At 39.7% G+C, this 23,066-nt stretch overlaps 1 protein-coding gene and 1 pseudogene across 2 annotated transcripts; one reads left to right on the forward strand and one right to left on the reverse strand.

Moving 5' to 3' along the window:
• Positions 1-4,165: 4,165 nt before the first annotated feature.
• Positions 4,166-10,658, reverse strand: LOC146457602 (uncharacterized). The gene is made up of 4 exons (XM_085091682.1): positions 8,219-10,658; positions 7,148-7,467; positions 4,781-5,041; positions 4,166-4,288 (listed from the first exon to the last, which is right to left on the reverse strand). Exon 1 carries the CDS (start codon positions 10,587-10,589, stop codon positions 8,727-8,729), a length of 1,863 nt encoding a protein of 620 aa, XP_084947808.1. The 5' UTR covers positions 10,590-10,658; the 3' UTR covers positions 4,166-4,288; positions 4,781-5,041; positions 7,148-7,467; positions 8,219-8,726.
• Positions 5,986-7,151, forward strand: LOC146457603 (uncharacterized; annotated as a pseudogene). The gene is made up of 2 exons (XR_014858419.1): positions 5,986-6,194; positions 6,478-7,151. The product of XR_014858419.1 is annotated as an uncharacterized LOC146457603 (transcript).
• Positions 10,659-23,066: the final 12,408 nt, after the last annotated feature.

Raw genomic sequence — 23,066 nt, forward strand, 5'->3', positions numbered from 1 at the left:
ATCTCGGCGGCCAAAAACGCGCCGAGATCTCCGAAAAATTTTCACAAGAGTTTAAGCCATAGTTAAAGGCAACAGAGTTGACCTCTTTGTAGTTAATCGTACTTTACAAGTAAAGTGATAATTAACTGTTGGGAAAATTTTTGGCTTTATTATACATTCAAATACATCAGTATTTTTCACTTAAGTTTTACTCATGTGTGCGTAAGTTTTGTGATTTACAGCCATGTATTGGCTTTTTGCAATATTTAAGCAATTAGATTCAAATGCATGCTGAGTGTTATTAAAGTTTTTTAATGTATCCATTACGATGCAATATAAAATAATTTGTATCTTTGTGTGGATATAATGTCAACATTTGGTTGAAGTTTGTAAATTGTTCAATATTTATTGTGATCTTTGCAATATATGTCTGAGATATCTCATCTGAATGATCATTTGACTGGTTTGCGTAATCTGACAAAGATCTTTTAAAATACTTGCAGGAACTTCACTTGGCAATTAATTCAGGTCCCCGGTCTCTCACAAAGGACACTGTTGGAGATCTGACTGAGTAACTCGTAACCGGTGAAAACCACCCGGGATTTAACCTGGGATCCCACATTGGAAATTCTGGCAAGAGCTTGTTCTTGGGATCCCACTTGGGATCCCAGCTAAGATTCTAATCTTACTTGGGATCCCGCTGTGAACCAAACATATATAGAAAATGTTTGGACAGTTAAATTTCACCTAGGATCCTCCCTATCCTACCTGGGATCCCGTTCCAAAATCCCACCTGGGATCCCATGTGGGATCCCACTCGGGATCCCACCTGGGATCCCTGGTAAGATCCCAGCAAATATTTTACACGGGTTGTCCAGATTTCCCAGCCGTAATGATTCAAATGATACGGTAGAAAGTAAGTGGTTGTTTACTTACAGAAGTTATATATTCTCTTTTTCGTGCAAAATGCTTAGCGGAGTCTAGAGAACGTAGTTCGGTTATGAGTATCCTTCCAATGTTATTCCGCTGATTAAGAATTTCAAACCAAAAAGCTAGCGTAAATTTCAAATCTTCACTTTACTTTCACGTCTGACGATCAAATTTTCAGTACACCGAAGCGGATGCTCGCTCGGCGAGATCCCGCCAGGGATTCCTCGCCGCGTTTTGGTCGTCGAAATTCTCATCTCACCGAGATCTCGCCACTAATCTCTCCGCGTTTTTGCCCGCCGAGATTTGGCGAGATCTCGGCGCGTTTTTGGCCGCCGTCATTTTCATCTCGCCGAGATCTCGCCACTAATCTCGGCGCATTTTTGGCCGCCGAGATTTTAATCATCTCCATCTCGGCGAGATGAAAATCTCGGCGGCCAAAAACGCACCGAGATTTAATAGTGGCGAGGTTTCTCGGCCGAGATCGCGGCGAGATGAAAATCTCGGCGGCCAAAAACGCGCCGACATCTCCAAAATATATTCACAAGAGTTTAAGCCATAGTTAAAGGCAACAGAGTTGACCTCTTTGTAGTTAATCGTACTTTACAATTGAAGTGAACATTAACTTTTGGGAAAATTTTTGGCTTTATTATACATTCAAATACATCAGTATTTTTCACTTAAGTGTTACTCATGTGTGCATAAGTTTTGTGATTTACAGCCATGTATTGGCTTTCTGCAATATTTGACCAATTAGATTCAAATGCATGCTGAGTGTTATTAAAGTTTTTTAATGTATCCATTACGATGCAATATAAAATAATTTAGTTATCTTTGTGTGGATATAATGTCAACATTTGGTTGAAGTTTGTAAATTGTTCAATATTTATTGTGATCTTTGCAATAAATGTCTGAGATATGTCATCTGAATGATCATTTGACTGGTTTGCGTAATCCGACAAAGATCTTTTAAAATACTTGCAGGAGCTTCACTTGGCAATTAATTCAGGTCCCCGGTCTCTCACAGAGGACACTGTTGCAGATCTGACTGAGTAACTCGTAACCGGCGAAAACCACCCGGGATTTAACCTGGGATCCCAGCTTGGAAATTCTGGCAAGGGCTTGTTTTTGGCATCCCACTTGGGATCCCAGCTTTAATTCTAATCCCACTTGGGATCCCGCTGTGAACCAAACATATATAGAAAATGTTTGGAGAGTTAAAATCCCACCTGGGATCCTCCCTATCCCACCTGGGATCCCATCTGGGATCCATCTGGGGATCCCACCTGGGATCCCTGGTGGGATCCCAACAAATATTTTACACGGGTTGTCCAGATTTCCCAGCCGTAATGATTCAAATGATACGGTAGAAAGTAAGTGGTTGTTTACTTACAGAAGTTATATATTCTCTTTTTCGTGCAAAATGCTTAGCGGAGTCTAGAGAACGTAGTTCGGTTATGAGTATCCTTCCAATGTTATTCCGCTGATTAAGAATTTCAAACCAAAAAGCTAGCGTAAATTTTAAATCTTAACTTTATTTTCACGTCTGACGATCAAATTTTCAGTACACCGCTGCGAATGCGCGCTCGGCGAGATCCCGCCAGGGATTCCTTGCCGCGTTATAGCCGCCGAAATTCTCATCTCACCGAGATTTCGCCACTAATCTCTTTGCGTTTGTGGCCGCCGAGATTTGGCGAGATCTCGGCGCGTTTTAGGCCGCCGTCATTTTCATCTCGCCGAGATCTCGCCACTAATCTCGGCGCATTTTTGGCCGCCGAGATTTTAATCATCTCCATCTCGGCGAGATGAAAATCTCGGCGGCCAAAAACGCGCCGAGATTTAATAGTGGCGAGGTTTCTCGGCCGAGATCGCGGCGAGATGAAAATCTCAGTGGCCAAAAACGCGCCGAGATCTCCGAAAAATTTTCACAAGAGTTTAAGCCATAGTTAAAGGCAACAGAGTTGACCTCTTTGTAGTTAATCGTACTTTACAAGTAAAGTGAACATTAACTTTTGGGAAAATGTTTGGCCTTATTATACATTCAAATACATCAGTATTTTTTTACTTAAGTTTTACTCATGTGTGCGTAAGTTTTGTGATTTACAGCCATGTATTGGCTTTTTGCAATATTTAAGCAATTAGATTCAAATGCACGCTGAGTGTTATTAAAGACATTGATCTTTCACCCTAAAAGAAACCGACATGTTCTTTAGAGACCACAAAAAGAAGTGTCCTTGACTGGAGAATGGCATACCAAAAAAATTCAGTTGGGACAACACAACAAGCCATTTCATACCCACCCCTCCCCCACTCCAGCTTTGCACTCCTGACCCCTCTAATGGCATCGGTTCTCAAGGCCAGATTCTGGCCTGTTTGATGGCATAGCAGGTGACTCTGCCCCCCCTCAAATTTATTCCAGCGCAAGGCGTTGAAGTTTCTTGGCTGTTTTTAGCTTAAAGGCAGACGAAAACCTTAGCCACCTTCTGAAAAATCAGCTGAGATAGCAAGCCCAAATTAGCCGGCTTGATGCAAATGGCCTCTGGCTGCTGTCAATGCACAGGGAAAGCAGTCAGCTGCAGCAAGAGGTAGCCACTGGAGATATATTTCTCTTTGCTAATTAGCAAGCCCAAATTAGCCGGCTTGATGCAAGTGGCCTCTGGCTGGTGTCGATGCACAGCGAAAGCAGTCAGCTGCAGCAAGGGGTAGCCACTGGAGAAATATTACCCTTTGCTATCTGAGCTGATTTTCCAAAAGGTGGCCACAAACTCAAAGGGCCACATTTAGCAGTTACCCTTCCCCTAACACCCACCGCTGGCTGGACTTCTGCTTCAGTCTGATCAAATTAGTCATGACAGTGTAGTACCTTACAACTGTAAACTGGCATAAACATTAAATTAACTGTACGGTTTTTAGTCATTGACATACTGAGATGTTGTTTGAGACCAAAAAAAAATAGTGGACCAGACTGTCATTTCTAGCCTGCCAGCTAGACAGGAAAATGCACAGTATACTAATACTATTATTCAATTCAAGATAGCCTTTTACATATCTTGTCCATTGTAGTCGTTATTAAAGCTTGATTAGCCAGGACTTCATCTTTGTCACAGAGTTGGTTGCTGACTACTTAACATGCACGTGTAGGCCATATAATTAAATAGTAGGGCTGTCAAATTATAGTACCAATATTAAGATGGTTTGTAATTGGGGTTGGTTCTCTCAAAATGAAAGTATATAATGAGATACATGTAATAATGTTTCACAAAAAGTAGGGTTATAATTACCTTTCACGTGACCTCAATTTGACTTCAGGCTTCGAGGTGAAAGCCTGATGAAATCTATCAGGTTTTCGCATTTTTGGCAGTCTTGAATCTACTTTAGAGATCTAAGTGTAAAAAGGGGGACAAACCATTAATAAGCAAGTGAAGTGTAATGCAGTTTGGAATATAATTTTTAAATCATGAATCCAAGAGAAAAAAGTGAGATCTACTTTTTCTTACTCCATAAGACTGTATCTCAAATTTCCAGCACTGAATGTAAAAGCAAATTTAAATGTTGATTTTTTCCAGTTTTCTTTAAATTATTTTTAGGCATAGTTTAAAGGTCGACTCAAAACCATGAGTGTCATGGTTTATCAAAGGCACTGCATTATTCCATTTGATGTTTTTAATTTTGATGGTCCTTGTTTGTTTCGAAGTTTTTATATGTTGCATTTTACCCTCTCCTTAAAGAGTCTTATATTTGGTCAACAAAAGTTATCCAAGCAGGCTGTCTGTTTTAATCATTCCTTGTTATCAACTACTCAGACAATCAGTTTCTACTTAAAACAAACTACATATGGTCAATGAAAAAATTATGTAAAGTTCATTGCACATACCTTTCTGTAATGACCTGCATTTTCCATGATACTCTGATGAGTTCTTTCTTTCTCATTTAAATTGTATGGATAATGTCTGGCCCGCCCTTTTCCAGATCATACATGCTGGCCTCTTGCCTCACAAGTGCTGCATCCACATTCATCATTCTGCTGATGCATAATTTAATTGATGTTTCTAGCTTTAGCCTGTAAATCCAATGCTAACCAATACTGCTCCTTTGGAATGTACAACCATTCCTGATGGCATACTCACAGCAAGTCCTTTCATAATAGAAAAAATTTAGATGATAAAAAGCAAAAAGTTACACAAATAAAGAGGGTTTTTTTGTTTTTGGGAGTAATATTATTAGTTTTGTAACTATTAAAATAAAAACACCTTTTTTTTTTCTTAGTGACTGCACAGACACTAAACAAGGAGTTAGAAATGTGATCATTGCAGGTTTTGCCTTCCCTTGCCCCCAAACAACTAAGTTCTTTTCTGAGAACCTGACAAAAAGTGCACAAAGAATTTAAAAACTGTAAGCATTTTTCCTGAAAATAAATCCATGCCATAAAAGAAAAAAAATACCAACATCTCAATCAGTACTTAATAATTAAAGACTCAATAGGCCATTTGCGAGGGGTCTGCGAAATCTGCGAGCCATACGAGCTACCGTGCGAGCCATGCGAGTCACGCGAGTCATGCGAGCCACAGTAAACATGTTAAGAATTTTTATTTGTTTTATCTACATTCGCATGGACGAATTTTTTTCTTTGTTTTTTTCGTTTCGTTATTTGGAGAAAATTTTGTCTATTCAAAATCGCCCAAGATGCGCAAAAAATAAAAACAATACGCAAAAATTTATTAAGGTTCAAGACTTCAGTAAAAAAAAAATCTGAGAGGTCTCAACATACGGCTGCACCGCTACTCGAATGGGTATCCATTGTCACTTGTGATTCATTGATATCCACGTGGAACCTCATTCAAGAAAAAAAAAAAAAAAAAAAGAAAGAAAAAAAAAGGAACAGCACTTCGATCTCCGTGTGTTGGCATCAAGAATGGTAAGTAAATTGCGTCATTTCAACATGTTTGGTCTTCAGTGAATCGGAGCTATCAGAGCTCTGTCAGTCAGGTGTGACTGCTGCATGTGGTTGTCTGCTTGTTTGTTTCATGTTCATTCAGCACAACATAAAGAAAATCCGAAACAACATGCAAAAAAGTAACAAGAGTGGCAAGCCACGTTGCCTAAAGATAAAAGGGAAAAACGTGACCTGGCAGCAGTTTAAAGATGCATTTAACTGGGACTAGAAAACATTTAGCCTTCCACTGCATGAAAAACTAACAACACAACACTTTGAGTTGGATCCAGGTGCCAAAATGAGAAACCATTTGGCTGAGGATGTTCTGGATAATAAGATGCTATTTCTCATGTAGGTAAAATAATGTTTTGCTAGTATAAACATATGACAACTAAGTAATGGCCAGTTTACAAGAAATTCAAAGTTTATTGGCCTGCCGGCACCGTGACTTAACGTTAACCCTCCCAGTTAGCATTTCCAATGGGTTTGCTTTCCTAAAATTCACCTCGACTATTAGTCAAATGTCTATTTTTCCCCTTGAAGGCCAAATACATCAAGTTAGCACAGTTTTCACATTGCCTAGTTTCGAGATCACTACCATATTTACAAGTCCATATTCTTATTATTTCTTTCAACAGAAGTATCAAGAGGAGAGGAATGAAAAAGGCGAGAATGGCTCTGAGATCGAAGGTGTTACCTCAATACTTTCTCATACAGCAAACCTCGTAGAATTGTTTCATGATAAACTGGTCATTTCATCTGCATCAGATCCTTGATTGGGAGAACTAGACCAATTTTATAAATTTATGACTGACTGGAGGGACGAAAGCTTGGAAAACAACAGCCAATTTGTATCGACAAAACTCTGGTTCGACTTGCAGTCCATGTGTTTAGGATTTAGATCTATGGTGGCAATAAAGTTGACCCAATTTCCTAACTCAGTCATTAAGCCTGCACTGATAAACCAGGATGGGGTTGAAAATCACTTTTGTCAAGTGCGTTCTTGCAATGGGCAAAACAACAACCCCACTTATCTTCAACAAGAATCTGCACAAAACTCAATAAGATTTGGTCAAACAACAATAAGCCGCAAAAGTAACGTTGGAAAACCAAGTGATAGCCCTTTTTCATCTTGCTCGCTACCAACGGGCAAAGTAATAGAGATTTCAAGTTAGAGTGTGCTAACACTCACAAGAGGAGCATCTGGAAAATAATCAGTATCCAGGAATTCTAATTTCAAACATTTAATGTGGTTATTCTGGATCCTGGGACATTTATTAGACAATGGCGTGGTCAATAAATATTTACCTGAAAGTCTGAACCTGATCCTCACTCTGCCAAGGGACTCATCTGCCACTGTTTCTTCTACCTGGAACTGTCGGTCATCTACAGGCACAATGAATGGCATTGTCCTCTTGCTTCATATGACTTCAATAAGTTTTGTAGCCAATACATTTTTGGTTTCACTTTGTCTGAAGCGGACTTCGTATGCTTCACATAATGATGCCAGTTCTCCTTTTAAATAGACACGGGCAAAGACATTTGGATCACTGTACTTTTGGATGAAAATGCAAAAGCCGTTCATGAGATGTGCCGGTTTTGCCTTGTGATCGGTCTGTAAGAGTTTCCTGTGTAAAAGAGTTACATACAATTAATGGTTACTTAATCATGTTTCTTTAGAATAGTGGGTGGATTGAGGCAAATTTGATAATGATCATGAGTGCTTAGGCAACTACAAGAAGAATTTTTACATGTTAATCAATAAACAAAAATACTTTGACATTACTGTGGGCACGTATTTATAAATGGATGCTGATATTTAGTGTTTACTACGAAAATGTGTCTTTTTCTTGACAACTTCAGCCTGTTTTGACGAATATTGATAAAACTTTTTTTACCAAATCAATAAAAAATGCATAATAATTACCAAAATGTAAATCCCAAGGCAAAATGTCAATAAGTATTTTCGATTTACAGATCATCGTCCTTAGCTATTATGTCTGTCATATTGATTTGTCAATAGAGAAGCTAAAACAGTCAAATAGAATCAGATTTAGCCTTTATCTATAGCATTAAAAAAGCTTATAGATAACAATTTCAAAATGGCGCTGGCTGAGCTAAAATATCTTCCAACTGCCACCGACTGAACATGTACGTAAAATTGTACATTGTATATTCATACGGATTAAAATAAGAAACCAAGCTAACTCCTTATACGAAAACAATATGAAATATTTACCTTAACTAATCCTTATGGAAGGCAATTTAAAACATTAAAAACATGCTTCATGTAAACTTAATCTTTAAGAAACACTAGTGCCCAGGGCTTTGCGATCCGCTATGGCTCATTTCCACGTGTCCTCATGTATTTATACCCACCTTGAAGGGAACGCTGTTCGTCTTCTCTTGGCTCTTCTTCTGGCGTTGTTAAACTCTCTTCCTTAGCTCAGCGCTCTTCTTCAGTTCGTAGCTTCGTCGGAAGTCTCTTAGATACTGAGCCGTGCCCATGTGGATATAACGCTCAACAACAGACACCCAAATCGAGTCAATCAACTCCTAAGAAAATTAAAAGATATTTTTAATGTCAGTTGTAAAGAGAAGCAAGATAAAAATCGTGAAATTAACTTATTAAAAATATACAACAAAATGGAAGCGGGTTTAAAAGACACTTGCCTTCTTTTCTTCTTGGTCCTCGACATTGAAACACTCCGTCAACTTTACTGTTGCTGTTGCTTGTGATCTTTTGTAACGCCACTTGCACCATATTGGCACCTTCTCTGCGCATTGTCTGGTCGTTTAATAACTTTACTCTTTCGTTCTCAAGGGCCATAAAAAATTTGTAAACGGCATCCTCAATGTGTATAAGGCCCCTTTCTCTGTATTGGCGTCACTCTGCCACCTGAAGAGTGTCCTTATACTGGCTATCATTTTCTAACATTGACACTGATCCAACAAGCGATTCTTCAAGAAGTTCGCTAATGCTGTGATGCTGCCTCACTGATGCCATGGTTTGCGCGTTTTCGCTGTACATGTTCGCCCTTACGTATCTTCTAGATTTCTCAAGCACTTTCTTGATAGCCCAACCCCCAACATGACGAACTTTTGCTTTGCCTACAGCTGGCATATCTTCCACATCGAAGGCGATCGCTTCTTCGTTTGATTCTTTTGCCGATAGAGCCAAAAGGTTCCCGAGAAATCTCATGTACAGAGCAGTTCCAAGATCACAAGCAACTGACCGCTGGGCTGTCGTAAAGGTGGAGGCATTGAAGAGGCATAGAATGTACTGGGCAAACTCGGGGGAAACGAACAATTTCTGCAACTTTGCGGTGGCCGTCGTAAAATTGCATCTCTTCACCTTGACATCCAGATCGTCGGGGTTATCAAATATATGAGTCTCCAAGGCGCAGAATGAATGAAACCACATGATGTCAATGAACGCTTTCACGTTGTCCGAAAACCTGGCATCTAACAGGACATCTATTGCTTCATTCACATCTCGGCTAAAATCAGAATAAGGCGTTTCCACTCTCAATTTAATCAGAAGTTCTCTCGTGTCTAAACCTGGAGGCGGGCGGGACAGTTCTGACTCATGACTTTCCATTTGCTGATATATCTGAACGAGGCTAACACCGGTATCAGTACTGTCTTCTCGCTCAAAGTAAGCATGCACCAGGCCGTCTGAAACTTCAATTGGAAACTGATAACCGTCCTCGCTAACGTCGTCTAAATCTTCCGGTTGAAACCTGTCGCGGACGTCGAAAAGGGTTTCATCGGCAACCACCCTCTTTCTGCAGCAACGAAGAGAGGCATCGCATTCTCCAACATCTCGGCTACACTGAAGAATTACTTCAGGATCTGCTGGTAAAATCTGGTTGTTGTTAAATGCTAAAACTTGCAGTGTATCTGCAGATCTGACACGGGACATTGCAACGTAGACTAAACCGGGGACAAATTCTTTCGACAAATGTAAAACTACCGCAGGGAGCTTCAACCCCTGCGATTTATGACACATTAGAGCATAGCCCAGGATGACAGAAAATTGGCTTACACTTCCAATTTTCTCGCCCTGGCGATTCCTTTGAACCCATATGACTCTTTCAATGGCAACTGTACCGACCTTCTCGAAGTAAATCAGGAGTTTATTTCCGTCTACACTCTTAAAAGTTCCCATGCTTCCATTTTTTAGGGCATCTGATCTGTTCCACACTAGCATGACTTTACAATCACGCTTTAAGAACAATGTTTTATCCCCCGGAAATTTCATCTTCTGACCTTTTCCGTCGAAGGTGTCATTGTAGCGGAGTAGCTCGCCGTCGCGCTCTTCAAGGGCAGAACGATTGAAAAGAAAGACAGAGTTTTTCTTGAAAAAAATATGCGTTGCCACGCGTTCCGATTGAGGTTCCAGGCTTCTAGATAATTTCTCAATAAATGGGGCGGTTTTTATGCTGCAAGTCCCGAGCCTGACATCCGATAAACAATTCATGAACATTGTGTTGGTATCCGATTGACGCAACACCTTTGTGAGTTGGAATCTGTGAGTTATGGCGTATCCAAATACTCGAGAAATGAACATAAAAGAACCAGAATCAAACGAGCTCGGTACAGGGCGTAGCTGCAAAAACTTACCAGCGATAATAATTTGCTTTCCTGCAAATAGCAAACTCCCTTCCTCGGACTCATCTTCACAGAGTCTGTGATGCACAGCATTCACAAGTGCTAACATACGTGCACTCGACAAAACTCGCCTCATCCCAGATTACTACATCAACCGTTTTAATTTTCTCCGAAACTCCCACGTTACTTGTTGCGCGATCGACAAGTTGACAAGAAGGCATATCTGCCATAGTATGAGTGGACCGTAGATGCAACACCTCGATCATAAACTTGGCAAGCGATTCCACTGGAACATATTAGAGCTACTTTTAGTCCACGCTGTCTGCTGTCATCACGGATGGTATTTACAACTCGGGATTTTCCTGTTCCAGCTTGACCGGTGACCAAGAAACTGAAAAATTTCCGCTTGTTCGGGAGTAAGGTTTTCACCTACACGCGCCATCAAAGAAATTAATTTCACCTTTCAACCATCGGTCCCATGACACAAGTAGAAGTCGAAACTAAATTCAACAGAAGCAGGAGTTAAGAAATGGCCAACGCGTCAAATGTCCTTCTTCTGGCACTACTATATCATACAAAAGGGCGAGCGGAATCTGACTTTTCTAGATGTCACATATGCTCCGTTTGCATTCGCAGCTTTTCGCGGGGTTTCAAACAACCCATGAAGCGTTGGCAGTTTCCTGTGAAATCTGACGCAGCGTACCCTAACAGGGTGTTGATTTGCATGTAGGCAATAGTGCCGTCCCACCCTGACCGAGTGCTGTTTTTGTCGAGCGGATGCGGTCGCTAAGCTGTGATTTTCAAATCTGGTATCTTGGCCGTTGGGTAAACACATGATGCAGCAGCGAGAGAGGCAGATTTGAGCTGGTAAATGAGCGATTTTCAAGCGGTTGCGATGGGATTTCTGAACCAGCGACCTACGGACAGTGAAGCGAGTTATTCACGCTTCGGCTGATTGTGATTTGAAGCGGCTACATCTATTCCTCGGGAATATTTGGGCCTTCGCAGGACGATGGTTCGATTCTGAGCCAGCCAGCCTAACCCTAACCCTAACCCTAACCCTAACCCGAACCTAACCCTAACCCTAACCCTAATGGATCACCACCATCAGCGCTAACTCGCTGAAAACGCTTTAAAAAGGCCTCAAACGCAGGGAAACAACAAAGAGTACAACACGGATACAAGGTAAGGCAGTTTTATTCACAGAACATTAAATTTTAGGTATTTAAATCAAATCCGTAAATTTCCCATACTAACCTTTGTAAATCGAATCTTTCTAACACAACACCGCTCGAAGGCAAGAGTCACTTTCGCATATGGTCATGTCATTTATTTCTCTTATTTCGCGCTTGGGCTGCCTGTGATTTTACTAAGAATATCTAAATGTAATAAATTTCTAGAGACGATTAGTAGAGGCCATGGCGGGATCCTCTTTGATGGTGGCTGAACGTAGATTGTATCCATGGGACACAGTTGTGCGCTGTGGTGGCAAGGTAGCAAGGACGCCAGTGCCAGTGTGGATAAACTTAGTGCATGCTGCGGCGCGCCAATCCGAGAAAGTATGAAGACCACTGCGCACCAGTGCGTCCCTGTAGGGAAGCCCAGGAAAGATTATCTCTAAGGCTTTTTTCTGCACACCCTCAATTAGGAGGCTAAGATATTCCGGCAAATTTGCCCAAACTGGGGAGGCATATCCCAACACTGAACGGATCAGACTGGAGTACACCAGAACTAACTCCCTTTCCATCACATTTGACTTCTTTAAACAGCGCAGAGCGTACAGGCGTTTGCGCGCTCTTTGAACAATGTACTCGCAGTGCGTGCTCCAGCACACATTATCAGTAACATACACATCAAGCAACTTATACATGTGGACGCGCTCGATTTGGGACCCAGAAAGTTGCAAAGGAGGAGGATGGCGCGGCTTATAGTGTAAGGAATCAGTAAACATCTCCTTGCACTTAACTGGGTTGAGGCGCATGCCATGCTCAGTAGCATATGTGCAAATATATCTTGCAATGAACGGCAGAAAACTGGTGGAACACCTAGGTATAATCTCCACCACTGAGAGATCGTCTACGTATTTAGCCCTGATCTTCCAATCTCCTTGATCCCGTTTCTGCCTTACAGACATAAATCTCGCGCACGGTCACTTAACGCCATAACCCCGTGGCCTCGTTCTTTATAACTCTACAGCCACCTTTCCGTGCTCTCCGGACCAGAACCACGGCCAAAGTCATGGAGGAAGCGATACGCAGCGTAGGTGTGGGAAACCAAGGACTCTCAGCCAAAGATTTCCGCCACACTGGAGCGACTGCACCTATTGACTCTGGGCTTCACCCAGACCTTGTTATGAAAACAGGTTGATTAAAAAAGGCCAGACATTTTCGCGATCACTATGTACATTCAAAGCCACAGGAGGACTACACACACGATTATTTATTTCACGAGTAACCGATTAAATAATGATTCTCTACTTAAGCAATAAAGTTTATGGACACTGTTACGTTTAGCTTGAGGTAACCATTGTCAATAATGAACTTTGTTGAGCGACATTGGTCGTTTACATTTCATTTTTGCTTGGTGTGCATGTTCTGTTCAGTGTTTCGTATTGTTCCTGTTATTATGGTGAATTTGGTGGGGATGTACCAGACGGCAAGAACAGGCAATAAAGTTAGTATACACTGTATGTGTAATGCGACATAAGTTTCTCGAAACCTTTGAACAAATGGTAGCCCGGAGCTTAGATTCGGAATTTAAATAAGTAAATAACAAAAAGTAGGGAAGGTAGTACCAAGCAAACTCGAAGTTAATTAGGGTGGCCCTCAAGAGTCGAATTGGAATTTAGAAGTGTTGGTTTTTGTGGAGCGTGGAAAACCCGAGAAGCTCGTAGCAGGCATAAGGTTTATCAAAAGTCCCGATAACTTTTCGGGGTGCTTTTCGGATTTTTTTTGTTTTTTTGTCCTCTTTTTTTTAATTATTAATTTTTTTTCAGGTCCGAAAAGTGTTTCTCAAAACACCCGAAAGAGAAGTTTCGTCAAAACTACCAATTTTGCCATATCCACCAATTTCACTAAATTGTTCGCTGTCGTGGCCTCCTTCTATTGAACCTCAGCGTTTGGCTAGATTCCGTCAAATTGGCCATTTTCGTTATTACATCCATTTCTCGACTTTACTACATGTACCTAAAAGATAAAACACTAGTTATCTCTGAATTCGGACAAATTGAAAGACAATAGCGTTGTGAGAAACATGAATCATTTTTATCTAATCACAACCGACTGAGTGCAAAAATACAAAAACCGACAAAGTGAATCGAAATCTAGAGTGCTTACCATTTACGCAAACCACCCGGATGGAAATTTTCGGCCGAAATACGAAATGATTTAGCTTGTCTTAACAGAAGATGGATAACATGCAAAAAGTAATAAAAATGCATCTCTTTGACCAGAAGCCCATAATTCATAATTTCAGAAGTACTCCAAATGGAATGATGCGTACCATTTGATTTTCCGACTGAAATTTCTAGGTTTTCCATGTAAATGGTAAGCACTCCTAGACTCTATTTCCTCCACTCTCTCTACTACGGTGTTCGTCCCTCCCCGAGAGAGACTCGGAGATATATACATAGAGAGAGAGAGAGCTCTTCCGGGAAGGAGCGCGGGCTCATTTTCCCGAAGAGAGGCTCCGCCAGTCAGCGTTTTAACATGACCTACAGTGAGAAACGTAACAGTTGTTTAATCTTGAACTTCAGATTCCACGTCATTGAAAGGTGCAGCAAATGCTGTACAAAAGAATCATGGCCTAATTATTTCCGATTCTAGATTCTACGTGTACATGCAGGTTACCTACACCTGATTATTGCGTCATTATGTAAGTCGAAAGACCTACGATATAACAGATACTGAAAACACCAAGAGATGAGATGAGATGAGACCCCATGAAAGTTGTACTTAAGTCGCTATTATCATGCATGGATCTATTGGCTCTCACGACTATAAACAAATAGAACAACAAAATGTATAATATGATTCAATAATTGTTATTTCAGTCACTGTCCAACTTGATGGAGTGTATGCCTGTGTTTATTTATCTGCCGCGGTTACCTTCCCACTTCTTCTTAGTCTTTTTATGTTGAAACGACTTTCCGGAAATTTAAGAAAAAAGTGACAAGTAATGTAAAAAGAAATGAAGTATAAAGTACACGTAATGCTTATTCTCGAAATTGATCTGAGAAAGAAAAACAAGACTGGTGAATTTTGAATGCCTGCCAGCCTGAAATGTAAGTGCAAAGCAACAAATGGAATTTAGTTTCTTCTGTTGTTGAAAGTCACTCACAAAGTGTAGTAATACATACATCTGAAAGCCAACTTCGCTTTCTCCAATGTATCAGCTGGCCCGAAAATATGAGATCAAGTGCATTGCATGCATGTCTGGATTATCAAGAGAGTTGATCACTAAAGGTAAATTGGCCACCGTAAAGAGATGCAAAGTGCTGACGTTTAGAGCGTCAGGCCTTCGTCAGAGCGCATCACACGCAGTTTAGAAAAGATTCAAATGAATGTAGAAATAGGCCTACTCTGGGACCTTAAGTCGCCTTAAGTCGCTTAAAGTCGCCTTAAGAGCGGCTGACTGAGAATATCGAGAACTCGCGGTCAAAACTGAAATTTCGGATTTCCTCATATTTTGTCAGAAGAATCCCTTTGGAGAACTATTTACGACAATAACAATAAAACTTTCCAAAGATTTTTCGTTTTCGAGAATTCCGGCATAATGTGAAACGCCGTGATCGCGTCGCAGCCGGCGTTAAATTTTGACGCGATTTGGTGCATTTTCAAATCACTCGGGAAGGAAGACGGCTCAGCGTCTTAAAACGATCTTTTGAAGTTAAGTTAGGCATCCTTCTGAGAATACGGTCTTATGAAAATATTGCTGGAGGATTCTTATTTACATGCAGTTTTCAAAGTCCGAAGAATCCTATTTTCAGGATTTTTGTTGACACTTGAAATTGTGGAAACTTTGCGGACAAAATTCTTTTCCTGGTACATCGAAATTTACAACGAAAGTTACACTAAAGAAAAGCTCTATTCTTGTGCTGCAACATATAACAAATTCAGCTTGGGTAATTTAAAAGCCAGCCTTTGACGGAATAAAACACATAGGGAATTCTTGACAATTTTTTTCAAAAAATTCCAGTGGTCACGCAAGGACAAGATGACATATTTTTTTTGTTTCAATAAATTATTGTTTGTGTGTTATTTTTACCGGAGAATTATAAAATTCTTGTTCCAAAACTAAATCTAATGATCCAATAAGTTTTGCATGTTTTATATACCTTAAATAAAATAGGTCTAACTAGGGAGTGAGATGTAACCCCAAATTTGAAAAGGTCAAAGTGTCTGCTCGTCCAGATCTCAACCAATTTTTTTCATTGTCACATGGTGCATCTAGAACCAAGTATTTATGATATATCTTACTAAATAAGAACTTGTTTCAATAATAATGCTAATTACAGGCGTTAAAATCACGTTTGGGTTTGTGAAGCTGTACAAAGTAGGCACGTTTTCCAGATCACAGCCGTGTCAACAACATGCCGACTGTTGAACTCCTCACATGTGAACACTTAAAAATGAGGAAATATTTCGAGGCAAAATCTTGTCCTGGTACATCGAAACTTACAATAACAGGTATGCTTGAGGTACGATCTGTTATTTTACTGCGACATGTAAGAAATCTAGTCTGGGTATAACATTTATAGTCAAGTGTTAACAATTTTTTTGTGTCTATTTTCTTCGAACTGATATCGCCAGTGGTCACGCAAGTACTAGTTAACACATTTGAAATACATTTAGTTTGTATAATATATTTTCCCTAGAGAATGACAAAGTTATCGCTACAGTACAAAATGTAATACTCTAAACAGTTTTTCATTGCTCTGTATTCCTATACAAAAAATTATTCACAGTTAGAGTGAGTGATAACTAATCTAAGTAATGCCACAGCAAAATTTGTAAAAGCCGATTGCCGTGGTATGTTTTCCGTAACATCAAATTTCATTATTGTGACAATTTGCTCAGTTCTTAAATGAAGCTTTATGAAATAGCGACATTTTCTACTTCACAGTCGATAGCTAGGGTTAATGACCGTTAATGACAGGTTTATGTTTTTATAACTACAGTGTAGTATCCGAGTTGTATTTACCCGCCGCTTCGATACCGCTGATATGAGATAAAATTCCATTTTGCCCGGCCCTTTGGCATATTTTCGAGTAGGTTTGATCTACACGTGGCATTGCTCGCTGAAGACGAAACTTCCATCAAACAAACGCTGCGGTATTTTCATCTTTTTCGCAGGAGTTTAACACGAACCCGTGTAGCGTTTGTCTAAACGACCTTTATCGTAGCTAATTTTAAAACAGCATTTTCTGAGTCTTTTTGAGTATTTTCTTCCATAGTAAAGAAAATAACATTGATTTAATGCTGGTTACAACGCATTCAACTTGTTAATAGATACATAAGTTTGCTGAAAATAATCCCTAGATCCCTGGCGCTTGATTTTTCCAACCGGCCCTCAAACAATCTTAGTGAATAGAGGACAATGAATGTAGTTATAAATGCGGAGAGAAGAGGAAGCGAGGAAACTATTGTTTTATCTAAGAGGAGGGTACCATGTGGTATAGAGACACAATAAAACTTAAACAAAAAGAGAAAAAATAATATTAAAAAACCGCAATGGTCTCAGCAATCATTCTATCGCTGTGGCTACTTTAATTTGAACGAATTAATTTGAATCTCCTTCAGTACACACATACCCTTGCACGTAAAAGGTATTCAACAATAATCCGAAGTATTTCCGCACTACAGATGTCATTTAATAGTAACTGCAGGTTTCTCATGCTCACAAAAAAGCAAAGCAACATGCTGTACCTCTAAGGCCTTTATTCGATTCACCATGATGATGATGATGATGATGATGATGATGATGTGAATGATGATGATGATGATGATGATGATGATTTAGGGCTTATTGAGGCATCTCTCGACCCCTTCCGACTAAACTAGACGTCTAAACTAGATGTCTACTGTCTTCGTTGGCAGTAGCCTCCCCCGCAGTCGTTTTGAGGGGACTCGGGGAGGAGGTAATACGAGTCCCCTAAAAACGACTGCGTGGTAGGCTACCGCCAACCGTAGACATCTCGACGGCGCGGGCAGATGGTCAGATTGTTATTTGACTCTTCCTTTCAGAATATCAAATTCTATCAATGTAAAGATCATTGAAGCTTGATCAGAAAATATCACCGCTGTTTGTTTTCCATCAATGTAAAGTCAGTAAAGTCAAATGTCCAATCAACAACATCAGATGATCGATAACTTTACTAACATGCGCGCGCGCGAGGATTAATTACATTTCACTGTCAGTTTTGTCGTCAGCAAACACCTTCCTGGCGTTGGGACCTGGATGACTGGAGATATCTTTTTGGCATACACCCAAAGAAACGCAGGTTGCTGTAACTGAGTACGAACTTTGACCGCAAACCGGGCTCGTCGTCTATCAAGGCCGAAAATGAGCACTGAGCCATAAATGCAACCGAAAATATATAGAAACTCCAAAATATGACATCACGGAAGAAGAAATACAGTTTCTAGTACCGAGCAAACCACTCCAAACCAAGAACGCACATTGCTATTAATGACCATTTTGCGTCATTGTTTATAAATAGCAAGTTTAAAATAGTATGTACACAGTGATGGCCATAATATGCAAACAACCTTGGTTATTTTCTGATGTTCTTCCATCCGGATCGGACTGAGAAGGGTGGGCTATTGCTCGTATTTATGGGGATGGTTTATTAAATGCCTATTTTGCAGGCATTGGAACGGTAAGTGCTCGCTCAAATATACTATAGCCGTGTAGCTGTTGAACTAAGGCCAGCCTTGCACTAAAGTGAAAGCATGATTTTGAATTCTCTCCCGGCTCTGATATCTCAGTTCTGTTTATGATATATAGTCTAGGACCTGCAAATTAAAAACACAGATGCCTTGTTCTTCAGCTTTTAGAATTCTCGTCTTCGCTTGTCCAGCTCTATCAGTACGGTAGTGCCTGTCACGGCGACATTTTATTGACGGTGAGGCCTAGGATGAGATGCATCTTTGACAAACCTAGGATTTATAAAAACTGCAACTTTTGCGCAACTTTTCTCAACGTTTTTCACGCAAGTCGATTAGTTATTTAATGAAACATTATCGTCTGTTGGGGGTTTCAGATACACTTTGATATGAAATATTTACTGATTTTGTTTCGTATCCTTCGCATTGTTGACGCTGGCGTACCGAGGGAAGCGTGACATAACACCTGAACGTTTCATTTTTTCGTTTGCGATAATAGGAATGAAATTAATTTTTATACGGATAAATCCATCAACACATGAGATTTTGTTTCCGAATAATAACTTAGTTTTATTACACCAGAAATGAAACATAAACAATAAATTTATTTTAAACTTATTAACTTGTCCTTGCGTGACCACTGCCATTTTTGAAAAAAAAATATATTAAAATTCCCTATGTGTTTACTTCCGTCAACGCTTGGATTTTAAATTACCCAAGCTGGATTTTTTATATATTGCAGTACATGTATAGAGCTTTTCTAAAGTATAATACTTGCTACAAATTTCGATGTACCAGGACACGATATTTGTCCGCAAAGTTTCCACAATTTCCAGTGTTAGCAAAAATACTGAAAGTAGGAATCTTCGGACTTTGAACACTGCATGTAAATAAGGATCCTCGAGCAATATTTTCATAAGACCGTATTCTCAGAAGGATGCCTAACTTAACTTCAAAAGATCGTTTTAATACGGTAAGCCGTCTTCCTTCCCGAGCGATTTGAAAATGCACCAAATCTCGCCAAAATTTAACGCCGGCTGCGACGCGATCACAGCATTTCACATTATGCCGGAATTCTCGAAAACAGAAACACTTTGGAAAGTTTAATTGTTATTGTCGTAAATAGTTCTCCAAAGGGATTCTTCTGACAAAATATGAGGGAATCCGAAAATACAGTTTTTTATACCGCGAGTTCTCGATATTCTCAGTCAGCCGCTCTTAATCACGTACACTACATCCAAGGAAAGGATGAACATTCTATAGCAAAACAATCCCTAAGAATATCTGTTGACCTTAATTATAGCGGTCAAGCTAGCTTTTACTCCAGTCTCATGAAGATGATCGAGTGAATACTATAATTTCCCCAACTTTAATTATTACACATTGAATGAAAATAACATCAAACAATATATAGATCTTATGAAAAAGAAATATATCTCTTATTGGCACCAAACCCTTCAACACTCACAAAAACTCAGCTTTTATTACACAATCAAAAAAACTTTTGGCCCCTCTACTTACCTAGATCTCACAAGGAAAAACGCTTCTAGGAAAGCATTAGTGAAACTAAGAATAAGCAGCCACAAGCTTTTGATTGAAACAGGAAGATACGACAACATACCCCGTAATGAAAGGGTGTGTAATGTTTGCAACCGTAAAACCATTGAAGACGAAATTCATTTTTTATTAGATTGCCCAAGTTACTCTTCTTTAGGAGATATGTTCTTTTCTAAAATAGAACCTAGCCTTCCATTAACACGACTATTAGTAAAAGAAACTTTACTATCGCATATAATGAACTCAACAGACTATTTTATAAACACTCAATTAATTTCATTTGTTTCCTCGTGCTTCAAATTGAGAGATAAACTTCTCTACGGAATGATTACTTCTACTCTATGAAAAGTTTAAAATAAGCAAAGACTTCAGTTACTTTATTTTATTTTATTTTATTTTAAGTTATCTTAAGAATTAGTTAACGAATCAATAATTAGCTATGAATAGCTTTTGCAATACTGTATTTGTTATAGTCATGCAAATAAAGCTTGTTGTTGTTGTTGTTGTTGTTGTTGTATCGTCGCAAAAGAACGGCCTCGGTTTTTTAAGTGCACCTATGCCAGAGGAGATAATCTTGGCAGTCTTATTAACATGTTTGGACCGCGAAAGATTTTGATCGATGTAAAGTCCTAAGGATTTGGTGTGGGGCACTCTATCAATTTCGTGACCTTCAATTTGTACAGTAAGTGAATGGCCACTTGTAGTACTAGCCAGTCTCTGCCGTGAGCCTATTAACATTAATTCCGTTTTGGCAATATTCAGGCTGAGCTTATTTACATTGAGCCATTCATGAAGGTTAGCTAGTACTGCTTAACTAATACCGCTTAATACAGGACCTCTAATATCAAAGAACAAATTCTCCTATCTTGTCCCGTTACTTTTCTTATAAAAAGTACTGTGGAGATTTTACAGGGCCGTACATAGCGCGGGGGCAGAGCCCCCTCCAGGAAAACTCAATTTGTTTCTAACATCACACTGATCACAAGAAAATCGACTAATTGACGGAAAAAATATTCCTTCGAAGTGAATTCCAAATGACTATTTTGGAAAATCTTTAGAAGCAAAAGCCAGTACCAATAACCAGTTTTCTTATGAAAATAATGATTTTGTCAGTTTGGGCTGCCTATGAGTTAGAATTCGGTGTGTAAATAAAGACTGACAAGCCTACGTCACTTTCTGGCGCTTGTTTTAGCCTTTTTAAATCTAGCTTATACCAGTAGGTTTTTTTTTAAAGGGATAAATTGGTTTTAAAAGCCTGCGCTGCTCGCAAGTATTTGTAGCGGGTTTGGATTTAACCATCGTATGTTCATCATCCGACAGGTCATTTTCACCTAACGATTTTCCAGTTTCCTCTTTTGAATTCTCTGACCTCTTATGCCGTGTGTTCAACGACGTTGTTTTTATACCACATAGGGCATTTCAGCTAGGTTTGGCTTGGCTCTTTTAAGTGCTTGATAGTTTTAACTGCCTTTCTTGTTGAGATTTGGGTAATGTTAGGACAGGAATTAATCATTGCTTGTATCGTGCAATGAGCTTCATTCTGTAATTGCTGCAATGCCGGGCGCGGATATAAGTGTTTGTCACAAGCAGTTGTGTTTCTTGGCACGGCTATTTCGATTTTTAGTTCTCTAGTAATCGTTGTAGCGTGTTATAGAGCTATGCAACGTGTCACAGTAATACTGAAAAGGCTTGAATTGTATTTAAATAACGAGTGTGTTTTTGCAAATGCTTCGCTCCACTGATATAGTGCGTTTGAATTGTGGAGGCTCAGTCAGTTTTCTCCCTTTGTTTGCAGCAGTGCATAGACTGTGTTTTAAAATGAGAGACAATATTTGCTTCAAGCTAAACAAGATGTTAACTCCATAAAAAGACCGTAAACGTCTTAGAGGCAACTTTTTGTGTATTAAGCGGTCAAAAAATACAGGGAAATGTATGGAAAGTTCAAAACACGACTGGACGCTTTCCGTCACGGTTACATCCCTCCAATTTTTTTCTTAAAATCCTTTTTCTAGTGCCAAAAGTTTCCAATTCATGAATTTTTCAGAAGCGATGTTTTATGGAAATTATTTGACATCGGATTTCCATACAAACACTGTTATTTCAAGCCTGTTATTTTTCAGAAGCGATGTTTTATGAAAATTATTTGACATCGGATTTCCATACAAACACTGTTATTTCAAGCCTGTTTGCCTACCCGTCAAAATGGCCTCGAAAACCGTGATAAGGCCTATTCTAGAAAGTAACTAAAGGTGGATTTCCACTGTCGCGTAAATTTTACGTGCGTACAGACGTGCATTGAGCTGGCTTTACGTACCTAAATAAAATAAGAAGCGATGTATCAGTCGCGTGCGTAAACGTAAAAAGTTGAATGCTGTTCAACTTTTTACATTTACGCACGCCGCTCATACATCGCGTCTTATTTTATTTACGTACGTAAAGCCAGCTCAATTCACGTCTGTAGGCAGGTAAAATTTACGCGACAGTGGAACTCCACCTTAAGGCATTTGCGGAAAGTCTGATTGTGTTGATTAGCTAGGTAAACTTACGGTATTTAACTGAAAGGACGTTTTCTCACAAAGAAGTGCGAAAATAACAACATAAGTTAAGCGATGGTCCTTGAAACGAACAACTTCACAGCTAGAATAATCAATGACATCGCTAATTCGAAAATATTTCGTTCTCGATCTAAAGCAAACACGACAGTGAAATTAAAAGAAACAACATAAAATAAAACATGATTGTTCAAGACTTACTGAGACCTTTAAGTTGTTTTCCTGTCAGGTCCATTCGCTCCCCAGCAAAGTCACAACTGATACCGTTCTGTCGATCGCCTGAATCGCTGATCCACTGACCGCGCGCTTATTTCTCTTCGCAAAGAAGGCCTGAAAGTCAATGTAATCATCCTGTTAATGTGATCATCATGTTACATGTTGTCGCCGAAACGTCATGTTTTAATCTCGCTACTTTTTATTCTGAAATAATACAACAGTCCTGGCAAAAGAAACCTCTGACACCGCAGGTCTCTTATGCCAGCGGAGATGGTCTTGTGCTCAGTCCGACAAAGAGGGAGAGGAAAGCCGGCCCCTAGACCTTATTAGGCAAACCCCTTTCGGCTAGCGCTCACATCTGACTGTCTAAAATTGAGTTGCATCTACATATAACATGAACAG

The sequence above is a fragment of the Pavona decussata genome, unplaced genomic scaffold (genome assembly GCF_977016875.1).
Source record: "Pavona decussata unplaced genomic scaffold, jaPavDecu1.1 SCAFFOLD_238, whole genome shotgun sequence".
Taxonomy (NCBI): Eukaryota; Metazoa; Cnidaria; class Anthozoa; order Scleractinia; family Agariciidae; genus Pavona; species Pavona decussata.

Bases quoted from the DNA above. Each gene is read 5' to 3' on its own strand.
- LOC146457602 (XM_085091682.1), bottom strand. From the start codon at position 10,589: ATGAGGCGAGTTTTGTCGAGTGCACGTATGTTAGCACTTGTGAATGCT.